Source organism: Sinocyclocheilus grahami, unplaced genomic scaffold, assembly GCF_001515645.1.
Source record: "Sinocyclocheilus grahami isolate Dianchi unplaced genomic scaffold, SAMN03320097.WGS_v1.1 scaffold75.1, whole genome shotgun sequence".
NCBI classification, from domain to species: domain Eukaryota; kingdom Metazoa; phylum Chordata; class Actinopteri; order Cypriniformes; family Cyprinidae; genus Sinocyclocheilus; species Sinocyclocheilus grahami.
Genome location: NW_015505254.1, coordinates 246,608 through 262,028, shown reverse-complemented (window position 1 = coordinate 262,028; position 15,421 = coordinate 246,608). Strand labels below are relative to the sequence as shown.

Genomic DNA, 15,421 nt, shown 5'->3' with positions numbered 1-15,421 from the left:
GAAGCGCGGGATGGAGATCTACATTTGACAAAACATCCGAGTCGGACAGAGAGGTAGAAGATGATCAATTTAAAGTTAACAGAGCGGGACGGGCTGAGAGGAGAGAGAGAGAGAGCGAGTACAGTGAGCGACTCGCCAGCATTAACAGAAGTGCGCGCGGATCGGATGTTGACACATCGCGCGCATCTACATAATCTACATCACAGCGGTGGCACGCGCTAAACAGCTCAGCTCTTTAAACCTCCGTGATTCTTTTCAAAACCGTAAAAAAGCTTTTCTAAGGCGTCTTTTCGCACTTTTTCTTTCAGTCATTTGCAAACTCTTTTGACTGACATCATCTGGGTTCGAGTTTGGATAAAATAACAGTTTGATGTCCGACTGAGATAAAGATGTTTGACTAAAGTATTGTGAGTACTACAACAAGTCCTGTTTTTTTTTTTTTTGCTATGTTTTACTAATGTGATATTTGCTGGACAATATGTTTTCGCAAGTCTTTCTTGTTGTGTTATGCTAGATGTTTAGTTTTTAAAGGATCATTTAGCTACGTTTAGTTGTCGCATGCTGAGTATTATGAGTTAACTTTTCCGGAGTGCACTAAAACTTTAAGTGTAAGATGCATCAAATTGATCATGTTTTCAAGAAAAGTTGTATGATAATACTTTTTTTTTTTGTGAAAGCTGCATAATTAGCCTGCATCTTTCAAAGAACGGAATAACACCTTCAAATCAGAAAGTTTAAGTTTAAATGTAACATCTGGCAGCAACCGAATGGTAGGCTACTATAGCGAATTTAGTGTAAAGCAGATTTCAGATATCACCTCTTAAATGTAATATTTAAAAGTTTGTTCACTGTTTTTAAGACAATCACTCACCCAAAAATTGTAGGGTTTTTACTTTATTTGTATTATAAAAACAGTGACAGGCACAAATAATGAATTACTCCATATGTATAATTAATTAACTTTTGGATTACGTTTTAAAGTTTGTATTATTTAGAATTGATTTATTATCATTGTTATTATTATTACAAATAATAATTAATATGATGGGCTATTGTTGAGCTATTGCAATTGTCTTTAGATACGCAATTATTTCCAAATGACCGAGAGTGTATTTAAATAGCTCGTTATTTAAAACAATATATTCAGTATTAAAATGTTTATAAAATGTCTAGTTAAATATTTTATCCATTTAAATTAGCAATAAGAAAAGTTCACTAGCATCATTAATCTTAAGATATTTAAAGTGGGATTTCCAAACACAAAATTATGACTAATAATAGAGCTTAGATTAAGTTTAGCTTCATATAAATAAATAAAAACGTACAGGGAAGTGTAGAGCTGTTTAGAATTGATAAACGCAGATTAATGCAGAACAGCAGCACCAGCACCATACATGAGACAGGTAGTCTAAACAAGAATAAATTAAACTAATCATTTTATGTATTTCATTAATTAGCTCAACCTCTGTTTAACATAAAGTTTGTATTAAAGGACAAACTTCTGATAATAGCACCTTGTTGCTTAAATTCACACAATTATGTTCGTCTTGCACTCACTATTAGGCATTTCTTTAAGGATTAATTTGTGGTCTAATTATTCCAGCTACTAAATGTTTTTGCTTTTTAAAGAAAGAAAATGACTGCATGAAAATATAGACTTTAAGGAATGTCTGCCTGTTTATTTAAATAACTGCTTTTTTTGTCCACCAGAAGTTGTGTTTTTGGGCTCATAATTCTGACTAGGATTTTTTTGTTCCAACAGATTTCCGTCAGAGAATGACTGATCTGTAAGACTTAAGTCTATAAGCATTGAGTCGAGTGCTCTTCAGGCCTCTTCATCACATTACACTGAGTTTGAGTGGACACTTCATTGCTCAAATGGACCTCCATCGGACTGCCTTTAAGATGGATAACTCCTCCTACATGCCCAGCCCGCTGACCTCCCCTGCCCTCATGGTTTTGGCATCAACAGCTGAGGCTGGACGAGATGCCTCTGTACCCTGCCAGCCCCCTCGGCCGTTTGGAGTGCCGGTCACTTTGGAAAAGGACATGCACCTCCCGTTCCCCAGCGGCTCATACACCTTTGCCTCCATGTATCATCGGCAAGGAGGCTTTCCCACTCGCGACTTTCCCACCCCTCTGCTCCACCTTCACCCACAGTTTGCCCCACCCAATCTTGACTGCTCACCGCTGGGTATGCTCAGCCACGGAGCGGTGGGGGCCTTCCGGCCGTTCTCCTCCCCACATGAGGAGCGTGATGCAGGGGCTTACCAGTCTGCCTTCCTCCCTGCCAAGCGCTTGAAGGGCTGTCTGGAACCAGCGGCATCACCCCACCTCCGTTACACAGATGTGGAGGGAAAAGATTTTGACTTTGGGGGTGCTCATGTTCCTACTGGTTCACCAAACACCCTGAAGGTAGCTGAGGATGCTGGGAAGAAGCTCTTTGGCTTGTCTGGGCTGTTGGTAGAGGGTTCATCTGGCCCAGAGGAGCACAAAGAACCAAGTAAGTATTTAATATCACATGATATTCTGTTTATTTACATATATATTACATATGAAGAGCTAATTTGCTAAAACAGATAACTAATAACATTCAAAAATCATGTTTTTTGTCCTGCATACCAATTAATATGATTAAATAATAATAACAAAAAAATACAGCTATCTAACACAATAAAAAGCACGATTTAAGATAATTTATAAAAACTGAGCTATCTGTTTTTGCAAATAAACTCCTCATATATATATATATATTTGTGTGTGTGCTTAGAGAGAGCACAAAGACCAAAAAAAGACCCCTAAATATTGAAAAAAAGATGTAAAAGTGTAAAATTGCTATGTTTTATTAATATAATGTATTTTCATGTTGTCAAATATAGGAAATTGTTAACATATGTATGTAATATATACATGCATTATGTAATATATAAATACATAATTAATTTATCTCTCTCTCTCTCTCTCTCTATATATATATATATATAAAATATATAGTATAAGTTTTATATATCATATAATATTTAAATATTAAACATTATTATTTAACATTAATAGTAAACTTAAAATGTATATAATTTTGCAGGTCTTTTTGCCTTCATTTTTATAGGAAAGTATAGCGCATATAGATAAGCAGACGTGAGAGAAGAGAAGGGAGAATGGGATTGGGACAGCAGCCTAGAGCTCTTATATGTCCTGAGCATGTGCAAAGCCCACTGCTTCACATCTATAATATATCTACTTTATTTTTTTATTATTATTAAATAATTATTGCAGCTATTGGAATGTGTTGTAAACAATGTACACATTAATATAGTCTAGCTTAGAGGACACTAAGATCTGCGACTATTTCTTGCGTGACTTTCAGAAAACTTAAGTTTTGTTTGTAAGTGTAACTTACAGCTCCTGATTTTGTTATATAAGTCCCATGCAGTCCACAGATAAATTCCAAAAGTAGGCCTAGTCTACCCGAGTAGGCTATAACCGCTAGGCTATGCACAGAATAAGTACCGAATCACGAACAAATGATCTTGAGATGACAAAGGCGAAGGATTCGCAAATCTCTCAGCTCCAGACAACTTGTCAATGATAACGAGCAGGAGATGCTGCTCGGCAACCGCCTCTCTGAGTGCGACACCTCCGGCTCAATATCGCCCCCACGCCATCCATCCTGATTTGTTGACAAATGAGTGGGAGAGAGTGTCAATCTGGGCTGTAAGGATAACGTGGCTGCTCATTACCTTGCTCTGTAATTGGCCGCCGTGGCGAAGGACCCCACGTTCGTGCGGCGCAGCGGGACGGGGAAAAAAGATGCTCAAGCTTAAATTCGTAGGACATCAGAACTCCTTGTGGGGGCGGAGGGGTAGAACCTGCAACATGAAAGACACGTCAGAGGGGGCTGATGAGCCACGTTATATCAGAGACGAATGTCAATAGGAAAAATAATGACTGACTTTGACAGGTAGAAGAGATATTGTAGGGAAAAAGAGCCCCACATCAAGGTTCTTTTAGAAAAGTTTTCGCCTCATCTAGAAGTGGGTTACCGACATGCTCTTTTTTGAGACAAAGGATTGGATGCATCCATACACCTCAATATGCCAAATTATACTTGGTTGTGTATGTAAGTGTGTGTATGTGTATGCTTGCATATTGGGCTTGCATATATATATATGATTTATTGATTATCTTTACTTATTATTATATAATATATTACTATTGTATGTTATTTTTCATTAAGATTCAAAAAGAGTATATGTTCCGTAAGTACAGGTGTTATGCTTGGGAATAATTTAGGTTCATGAACTGTAAATCAGAGTTTAGATTCATGTGGTCTGATAACCGGTACACAACCTCACACACATGCTGTTGTGTCATCAGAAAGAGATTTGTCATTTGTCTAATATCTGACCCTTGGGCCATGACTCTAAGCACTGTGTTATTTCAGTGCTTGTCTCTCAAAAATGTTCAAAAGGAGAAGAGTATCCTCACAGCTGTTTAAACAGTTAGATCTTTTATATTCTTTCCGAAGGACAGATGTCTTCACTGGGCCGAATCTTGTTTATTTTCCTTCGGGAGGCATTTTAAATTTTTGAGCTGATGAGAAAGAAAGAACAACAGTAAGTGTGGGTAAATGTCTTGTGCCCTGCTGCTTTCTGGGCTTAGGCAGTGTGTGCTTGGCATAAAGTTTCTCAGACAGTGTACTTGTTGAAATTTGCCAGTTCATACAGAATTGTCAGACTTAGATTGTAAGTGACTTCTTTTCGCTGTTTACAGAGCTGTGCCTAGGTTTCTACAATAATTGTATGTATTAATGCCATTCCCAAAGTCTCTTGACAGGACTTTGTGGAATGTAAAGGAAAAGAGGAAGAACACTTTTTTGGCAATGCAATGCAATGGCTTGGGAAGGAATGAAAATAGTAAAGAATTTCGGGTTCAGTATGAATGTATGTATGTATGTATATACATGTATATACTGTATATATTAGTGCATATGACTATATACAATGAAATATGTATGTATATATTAGGGCTGTCAAATGAATTAATCGTGATTAATCACATCCAAAAAGGAAGTTTGTGTTTACATAATATATGTGTGTGTGCTATGTATATTTATATGTATATATAAATACACACACGTACATGATTATATTTAAGAAAGATTTACACGTATATATGTATTCATAATTATATATGATTTATATTATATATAAATATATATTATATATATTTCTTAACAGACGTGTGTGTATTTACATATACATATAGATTTTATTGTTTTTCTGTGCCTGTATAATACCAGGAAGTACCAGTTTTCAATTTCCAAAAACTCATTTTAAAATATAATAATCCAATGAGATTTTTGTTTGAACACAACTATCTCTATCTATTTGTCTCTGTCTGTCTGTCTGTCTGTCTGTATTACACAGGATAAAATCTTCAGTGATGGTGGTAAACATCAGGTTTTCAGTATGGCAGTATGTTTAGGTTTAGTTTGGGATCATATATTGTATCAATGCCACTCAAAGTCATCAGCAGGCTCTTAGCAGAAAGCTTGAAGAAGTGAGCGTCACGTTCTTGCTATCAATTACCTCAAAGTTGAACATGTGTTGAAGTTATGTGTTAATCTGGTCCGGTCAGACTAAGGGTGAATTTCTTGACAGGACTTTGTGGAATGTAAAGGAAAAGAGGAAGAAGACTTTTTTGGCAATGCAATGCAATGGCTAGGGAAGGAATGAAAATAGTAAAGAATTTCGGGTTCAGTATGAATGTATGTATGTATGTATATACATGTATATATATATTAGTGCATATGACTATATACAATGAAATATGTATGTATATATTAGGGCTGTCAAATGAATTAATCGTGATTAATCACATCCAAAAAGGAAGTTTGTGTTTACATAATATATGTGTGTGTGCTATGTATATTTATATGTATATATAAATACACACACGTACATGATTATATTTAAGAAAGATTTACACGTATATATGTATTCATAATTATATATGATTTATATTATATATAAATATATATTATATATATTTCTTAACAGACGTGTGTGTATTTACATATACATATAGATTTTATTGTTTTTCTGTGCCTGTATAATACCAGGAAGTACCAGTTTTCAATTTCCAAAAACTCATTTTAAAATATAATAATCCAATGAGATTTTTGTTTGAACACAACTATCTCTATCTATTTGTCTCTGTCTGTCTGTCTGTCTGTCTGTATTACACAGGATAAAATCTTCAGTGATGGTGGTAAACATCAGGTTTTCAGTATGGCAGTATGTTTAGGTTTAGTTTGGGATCATATATTGTATCAATGCCACTCAAAGTCATCAGCAGGCTCTTAGCAGAAAGCTTGAAGAAGTGAGCGTCACGTTCTTGCTATCAATTACCTCAAAGTTGAACATGTGTTGAAGTTATGTGTTAATCTGGTCCGGTCAGACTAAGGGTGAATTTGCCCCTTCTGTTAGACTTGTGATCAGCAAATGTGTGTAGATGGTAGAAACATGTAGAAATACATCTGAGCTCTGTGGCAATTGTTGCTTTATTAAAGAAGATTGTCTTAAGTTCTTAAGATAGTCTTAATGGTCCTTAAGTGTTCCATTGAAATACAGGAGTGCCATTCCATAATATGTTCAGCTTTGGAGGGTTTTCCCAGGAAACAGAGCTGTCAGTGTTTGGAATTCCGGTTCTGATTGGTTGTTTGGATCATCCTGCCAGTTTATCTGGAGTGATTCGGTGATTCACGGTCAGAATGACAGTTTTATCATTTAAGCTATTTGTCGAGTATTCTCTCTGTGCCAGAGACCGCTGTAAGATGTCTGGTTTTCATTGATGTTGGAAATTACATGGATCACCTCATTCACAGAGAGAGACAGAGGCAAACAAAAGTCAGAAGATATAAAGCTTATCAGTGGGACAGTAACAGCTCCACTGACTGGTGCTAATTTATAACCCGAAAAACGCCTCTGTTTATCGCTGCTTATTAGTACACATGAGCCGTAATAAGCAGCCAGCTAATCTACGGCCAAGGTGAAGGTGTACATCACCTTACCCTGTTGGGTTTGACTTTATTGCCTGGGGTGGTGACTTGAATTTGTCATTGTAAATATTAAGTCTTTTGTTTCTTATCATACAGCAGGTAGTATCTCTAATCCTCATGATCAAACCTGAATGGTAGAGGAGGGGCAAATTATAAATCTGCCCAGACCCTTAAAATGTTATCACTGCTTTGCCTGCTCCCCCTGTATGTGTGCCAAGAGAAGTTGACTCTTGTCTCTATGGCAGTATGGCCTTTATGAAGCAAAGTGATTGGGCGGCCTAATTAAGGGTGCCTGTAAGGGACAAAAAGAGCATATGTATGAGCTACAGCTGGCAGATGCTGTAAAATGTGGCTCATTGTGAGAACTACAGATGGACTGCATTCAACTGGCTGCCACAGAGATCATAAATCTGGGGAGATTGTCCAGTGTTGTATTGATCTACTGAATGTTCCTCTCATCCCCCCCCCCCCTCTTTGCAAGGGCCTTTTTATATTTAGGTGTGTTTTTCGAAGAGGATATATTAAGATTTATTTCAATATTTATTGGTCAGCAGGTTTTGCAAAAAGGTTCTGTATTATATTATATTATATTATATTATATATATTATGTTATGTTATGTTATGTTATGTTATTCAATATGTATAAATTGCATTATATAATGTAATATAATATATAATATAATATGTGACATAGGATGATGAAGTTGCATTCTGAAGAGGTGATGTTGCGATAAAGATGTACTTCAATATTTACTATCCAGCAGGTTTTGCAGAAAAAGTCCTGTAATAATATAATATAATATAATAGCGTATCACTGAAAAAAATGATTCATTGAATTTACTAAACATTTTTAAGGTAAGTGGTTGCAATCAATTTATTTTAGCTACATTGAAATAAACAAATTTAGTTGACTAACTTTTAATATTTAAATAAATAGTTTGCAACCACTTACCTTAAAAAAAATTTGTATCGTTTTTTTCAGTGTATTATGAATTTATATATTTTTGCAGGTGAAAACATCTTGTAAAAAAAAAAGTAGTCATTTACTTTCACTTATTCTGTTTGATGTTCAATGAGGCTAATTTGATATTTTGTCTCCTGCTGCTAAAGTAGTTTACTCTCCTAATATTCTCTTAAGTGGGAGAGCTTTCATCCTGGTCGGGGGCTTGATGTTCTTCTCTTGTTTTCGTCCTAATTCATCTTCTCCGGATGGAAGGAATGTGAATTAGAAGGGAGGTCTGTGTACCACCCATACTGTCTTCAAGCAAACTCCAGTCAGCCCAGCTAAGTTATTTCTTAGTCTTTGTTTAGTTACTGTATCTCTTTTTTTGTCATGTTTATTTTATTTGATAATTACAATATTTAACACTATGATTATTACATCCGGTTCAGTTTCAGAGTTTATAAATAGGTTTTAATTACAATGTTTTGTATATTCAAACGGACCCTAACCCTAACCCTAGGAATTCTATGAAACTTGGCATCCTAATAATGTTCTTCAGTAGCATCTTGGACAAACACCTTACCACAAATCATTTGGAGATCATAGTCTTACCCTTTTAAACCTTTAGCATAAAAAAACCCTTTTTGTTTTTGCTGTTGACTGCAGATTAGATGCATTAACATGCCTAACAAGGGGCTTGTAGGCCCATTACTGGCAAGATCAGCATGCTTGTCGTCTGAGGGCTTCACAGACTCAGGGGGCTCTCGTTAAAGCAGCACTACTCCACCCAGGGCTTTTATGTGTTATTGGGAACGTGAGACAAATAAAATAGGGGCTTTAACCCCGGAGGCTCAGTCAGAGCTACGATAACAGTTTCTCGCACCCCATTAACAACACATTTCTGCGCTTTTCTGCTTTTTTTAAGTAATCCTTTGCAGATCAATTACATATTCTTTTTGCATTTTTATTTGGATTGCATTTTAATGAATTATTACACATATTAATTAATCAAATTTTATAATTACCTATGTCATTATTTGCTCAAAAAACCCCAAATGAAGTAATTCAAAGATGCAACATATAATTGTAGTGGACAAAAGCATTAAACAGACATTACAAAAAGTGGCTTTGGAAGTCAAAATGTCTTCAAAAAAATCAGTTTTTGAATGCAATGACATGACTACATCACAGTGCTAAAACAACAGCCCAGAGAAAATCTTAATTAAATGCTGTTAAAGAGTATTTTGGACTTATTAAGGCAATAGACAGCTCTAAAGTACATTGACACCGCACCTGATTGACCAGTATTGTGTGTGCCAAAGCAGTCCTCTCTGATCTCACATCAAAGAGCGGCAGGAAGAAGACTGGAAGCATGTGGGGCAGGCCAAGGTGGAGAGGGAGGGCAGCAAAGACTGTCGATTGCTGGTTCAGTACAAAACAGCACATCTCGAGTCCCATGAGGCCACAAATCAGTCAAGCAAATGCAGAGGGGAGAATGTGGGTTTAAATAGTCATTACAGAGGGCCGACTGAGGGAAAGACAACAGGCAGATGACGGCTTGACATCTGCTGCTCTGTCTACCTGTCTTAGTCTTGCATAGTGTCTCTCCTTCTCTGTCTCATCCTGCATCTCTGCAAATGTGTCCTGCATTCAGTTTAAGAGCATGTGTGCAGCCTTGCATTAAAGCAGCAGTCGAAACATGCAGTCGGATTTTAGATTTGTTAATGTCTGACATGTTTCTGTGTACAGAGATCTTTAGAGAGCACCGATTTGTTATTTCTGTGAATGACCCTTGAAACTTAGTCCACCTGTTGGGCCTCTAACATCTGGGGCTGTCATTAGTGACTGATACTTGGCTGATGTTTGTAATAATATCCAAATGGCTATTTAGCCTTTTTATACAAGTCACACTAAACACACAGCTGGCACACCACAAACCGTGCGTTTTAGAGGTTTTTCTACACAATATTGAGAAAAGATGACACGTGCCACTTTTTTGTGCATGTAATGGAGTAAATTGGTTTCACTTACTTCTGAACTTTAAATGAAAAACAGAGTAAAGTAATGCTGTTTTAATGAACAGCACCGATGGTTTGTAAGCTTTTCTCATATAATAGAAAAATGCAGTTTATAGTTCATGTGGCTCATATTTTTCCAATTACTTTAATTGAACCCCAAAAAAGGTAGGGACGATTTATTGGTACAACACTGGCCATTTGCTGATATATATTTTTCAGTATCTATATTTCAGTAACAAATGTAACCTAGAATAAAAAGTGGCTCATTTTAAACACATCAAGGTTTTTGGCCTGTCCATTCTTCCCAGTTTTATCTATTAAAATCATGAAACAATGTTATAATTTGTTTTGTTTATATGCATTTTTTCTAAAACACATAAATACCTAAGGGAACGTGAGACAAATAAAATAGGGGCTTTAACCCCGGAGGCTCAGTCAGAGCTACGATAACAGTTTCTCGCACCCCATTAACAACACATTTCTGCGCTTTTCTGCTTTTTTTAAGTAATCCTTTGCAGATCAATTACATATTCTTTTTGCATTTTTATTTGGATTGCATTTTAATGAATTATTACACATATTAATTAATCAAATTTTATAATTACCTATGTCATTATTTGCTCAAAAAACCCCAAATGAAGTAATTCAAAGATGCAACATATAATTGTAGTGGACAAAAGCATTAAACAGACATTACAAAAAGTGGCTTTGGAAGTCAAAATGTCTTCAAAAAATCTGTTTTTGAATGCAATGACATGACTACATCACAGTGCTAAAACAACAGCCCAGAGAAAATCTTAATTAAATGCTGTTAAAGAGTATTTTGGACTTATTAAGGCAATAGACAGCTCTAAAGTACATTGACACTGCACCTGATTGACCAGTATTGTGTGTGCCAAAGCAGTCCTCTCTGATCTCACATCAAAGAGCGGCAGGAAGAAGACTGGAAGCATGTGGGGCAGGCCAAGGTGGAGAGGGAGGGCAGCAAAGACTGTCGATTGCTGGTTCAGTACAAAACAGCACATCTCGAGTCCCATGAGGCCACAAATCAGTCAAGCAAATGCAGAGGGGAGAATGTGGGTTTAAATAGTCATTACAGAGGGCCGACTGAGGGAAAGACAACAGGCAGATGACGGCTTGACATCTGCTGCTCTGTCTACCTGTCTTAGTCTTGCATAGTGTCTCTCCTTCTCTGTCTCATCCTGCATCTCTGCAAATGTGTCCTGCATTCAGTTTAAGAGCATGTGTGCAGCCTTGCATTAAAGCAGCAGTCGAAACATGCAGTCGGATTTTAGATTTGTTAATGTCTGACATGTTTCTGTGTACAGAGATCTTTAGAGAGCGGCACAGTGTTATTTCTGTGAATGACCCTTGAAACTTAGTCCACCTGTTGGGCCTCTAACATCTGGGGCTGTCATTAGTGACTGATACTTGGCTGATGTTTGTAATAATATCCAAATGGCTATTTAGCCTTTTTATACAAGTCACACTAAACACACAGCTGGCACACCACAAACCGTGCGTTTTAGAGGTTTTTCTACACAATATTGAGAAAAGATGACACGTGCCACTTTTTTGTGCATGTAATGGAGTAAATTGGTTTCACTTACTTCTGAACTTTAAATGAAAAACAGAGTAAAGTAATGCTGTTTTAATGAACAGCACCGATGGTTTGTAAGCTTTTCTCATATAATAGAAAAATGCAGTTTATAGTTCATGTGGCTCATATTTTTCCAATTACTTTAATTGAACCCCAAAAAAGGTAGGGACGATTTATTGGTACAACACTGGCCATTTGCTGATATATATTTTTCAGTATCTATATTTCAGTAACAAATGTAACCTAGAATAAAAAGTGGCTCATTTTAAACACATCAAGGTTTTTGGCCTGTCCATTCTTCCCAGTTTTATCTATTAAAATCATGAAACAATGTTATAATTTGTTTTGTTTATATGCATTTTTTCTAAAACACATAAATACCTAAAGGATGATATTATTTATTATATTAATATTTTGCTGTTTACCACATGACCTATATTTTAAAGCATAATTTCCTACTGTATAGATTTTTATTTTTTATTTTTTGGGGGGATATTTAATTGTGCATGCTAATTTCCCCTAACATTACCTTTTCCATCATCAAATGCTCACTTAAAATTAGTCTCAAAAACACTAATTTTATAACACTGTAAAATATATTTTTTAGCAAAGCTCAAAATGAATATCCTTTTTTATGATAATGTGATGACTTAAATTCACTGGTAACATTTTAAACTTTTTTTATTTACATTTTTGTTTTTATATCAGTGCATGCCTCTCAGAATTCAGCATTCTGAAACTTTGACTATGATTTCAAAGTCTTCATAACATTAAACACTTGATTCAGTGGTTTACAGAATTTCATGGTTGACCCTCTGCATCTTGGGATATGTGTGTAATTTGCATGGGAGCGTGAAAGAGCCTGGGGAAATGTAGTTTAAAATCTATTGGGAATTTGTGTCATAACCATAAATCAGTCCTTTGCTAATTGGTAAGAAAACAACAGTCAAGCAGTATATAATGTTTTATGTGCCTCTCATGTTTTTTTACTGCGGTACTAACGAGGGTCTGTGTCACAGAGTGGACAGGGAATTAGCCTGAAAGATGGCTGCTGTCCATAAGCTTCAGTGTTCTTCCGCTTCTGTTGCTTGAGATGCTCCTGATTTGCATGTGGCAATTAGTATGCTAATTGGCCTAATTAGCCCATGGGACCACACAAGCACTGTGGCATTAAAAGGTTCAGTCTCATTATGACTCAACAGTTCCCACGAGTTAGCGCAATCAAAAGGCCATCACATTCTCCAGAGCATATCTGTGGTGAACTTTTCTTGTTTAAACATGTTTTGTGTTAATTACTCTTCATCTGAAATTTATTTGAAATTCTTATGCTTTGTAGGAATTCGGGCAAGACCTTGTCCAAAAGGAGGAGAATTTAGCCTCATTAGCGGATGCTAAACGGGCATTCGATAGCTGCGTCCTGAGCAGATGATATGGGAGATTGAACTTTTAGCTCAAAGTGCCCTTACTGCTGATTTGTTTCATGACCTGATTGAACAAGAACAGAGACCTGTGGATCTATATCAGCTCAGCTGGCAGTGGCCTTTGTTCCTCTGTGTAGACACGGAGTATTGGCTCGTGGGATTGCTGGGCTATTGATGGGGGAAGGATGAGGTGAGCACACACAAATCCACACCCAGAGAATGACTTTGGCAGGCTGGGCAGATGAGGAGCGTCGGCTATTGTGTTTACTCAGGGCTGTGTGAAGGCTCTGTATGTTTGGTTATCCTTGGCTAGGTGAACAAGGCAGAGACGCTGTCTGGCCATGACCTGAAATAATGTCACCCATTGCCTACAATTTAAAAAGGTAGACCAATGGGACAAATACATTACCTTAGATTAAAAGTACAATATAATAAAATCACTTTCAAAGAATAAGGTACACAATAGGGCAATAAGGGCATGATTTTTATTTTAATTTTTCAGCAAAATCACTTAACCTCAAAAGAAATTTGATTGTGAATCTAAATATTATATGAGCTGTTTTAGTCTTTTATTCATTTTACATTAGGTTTGCATATTATATATTACATTGCTTACATTAAACAATGAACATTAAATAAGCATCAAATTAAATAGACAAAATATGTAAAATTAGAATTAAATAGAAAAATACCTGTGTGTGTGTGTGTGTGTGTGTTATATATATATATATATATATATTTATTTCTAGTTTTATGTATTTGTTTGAACTTCAGCTTAATGAATTTAGTACAATAATGGTAAAATCTGAGAAAACTGAACTTTTTTTTTTTTTTTTTTTACTTTTAATGCTTTAGAAAATTATGCAGTAACAAGCTAAATATGGAACACAGCAAAATTATTCGTTTGATATATTATAATTTATTTTATTTTTTTTTACAAATTATTGCAGATTTATTGTTTTAATTGTTAGATAAAGTTTAAAAAATTTATGTTTAATTGTATATAAAAATAAATCTAGTAATATTTTATAATGCATAGGCTTTCTATAAGATACATATGTAATATCTAGATATGAATAGAATGTATGCCTCTGATGTTTTAAATACAGACATGGCAAACACACATGTACTGTAATCATACTTTAAAAAGTACTTAATATATTTTTTCTCCTTTGCTGCATCAGTGACTTGTCAGTCTCTTCATGGTTTTACTGCCTCCAAGACAATGCAGTGTGGCAGAAAACCCTGATTCTATCACCCTCCCTCCTTGCTCAGCATTACTACCCTCCACTCGTTAGCTGTCTAATTAGCCTTTAGCTACTTGATGAGCTGAACAATGCAGCGTTAGTGGGGCAACAAACTCAGGGCATGTTAGTGGGTTGGGGTTAAGGATGTTTGGATGTTGTGCTGAACTGGTTGCCTGGTGGCCATGTTCCTGTTAGTTGCTTGAATTATGCTTTGCTCTGTGGCCTTTCTCAGAGTGAAGTGTTATAGGGTGATGGTGTGTTGCTTTTGTTTGGGTTAAAATGGTGAGAGGAAGATTTGACTGGCTTCTTATACAAACCGCAAACATGTATCAGTAAGGACAAATTCTTGCTATGAAAAAAGTTTGTTAACCTTTTTATTTAGCAAAGTACTATCGCATAGCCTGACTTTTACCAATCAGAATAAAGAGTATTACACTTATTCTGGCCATTTAAAGTGACCAACCACCATTAAAAAAAATATATATATATATAGCTCTGCTCATGATGCAACTAACCCAGAAGCTCCATATTAATTCATGCAGTCTGATCGGAGCTTGTGGAAGAGGAATAGATGGGGTTGTTGCAACCACAACAATGCATGTAATGTGTGTGTGCGTGTATATAATTGCATTTGTCAGTCAATGTGCCTCTAGGATTAAAAGCCTGCCAAAGCCACGCTGACATATAATGTCTTACGTAAACTGTCTGTTTGAGTTAAGAATTGAATTCCCAAGCATGCATGGACGAATGCGGTCCAAAACACAGATGCTGTTTCAGCCCAAAATGGGCTTCTAGACATTCAAGATGAAGTCATGTTTTTCTGTGCCGCAGGAGTTCGTCTGTGTTAAACTCTCTTCAGACTGGGTGGCCCAGTCCTCCCACAGTTCCCACAGCAGGTGGAAACCAAGAATTGCTATTAAACGAAGGTCAGAGGACTGTCATTAATAACAAAGTGTTTGTGTTTTTTCCTACGTCATGAAAAAAAAGGTACATTGTATGGAAATTATCCAATGTGAGGTTCTGGGAATTTCAACATTAGTCGAAATGGACTTAAAGGGATAGTTCACCCAAAAATGAAACTTCTGTCATTATTTTCTCACCCGTCATGTTGTTCCAAACCTGTATGACTTT

General features: G+C 36.1%; 1 protein-coding gene and 1 long non-coding RNA gene across 2 annotated transcripts in view; both read left to right on the top strand.

Annotated features, from left to right (window-relative positions):
• The first annotated feature begins 322 nt into the window (after window positions 1–322).
• LOC107585921 (E3 ubiquitin-protein ligase RNF220-like) overlaps window positions 323–15,421 on the top strand; it is a 44,147-nt gene continuing 29,048 nt past the window's right edge. The window contains exons 1-2 of the mRNA XM_016273102.1: window positions 323–407; window positions 1,763–2,503. Coding sequence (XP_016128588.1) covers window positions 1,879–2,503 — 625 coding nt within the window. The 5' untranslated portion in view covers window positions 323–407; window positions 1,763–1,878. The remainder of the gene's footprint in view (window positions 408–1,762; window positions 2,504–15,421) is intronic.
• Window positions 12,831–15,371, top strand: LOC107585924 (uncharacterized). The gene is made up of 3 exons (XR_001609303.1): window positions 12,831–12,879; window positions 12,959–13,233; window positions 15,122–15,371. It is a non-coding gene; the product is annotated as an uncharacterized lncRNA (long non-coding RNA).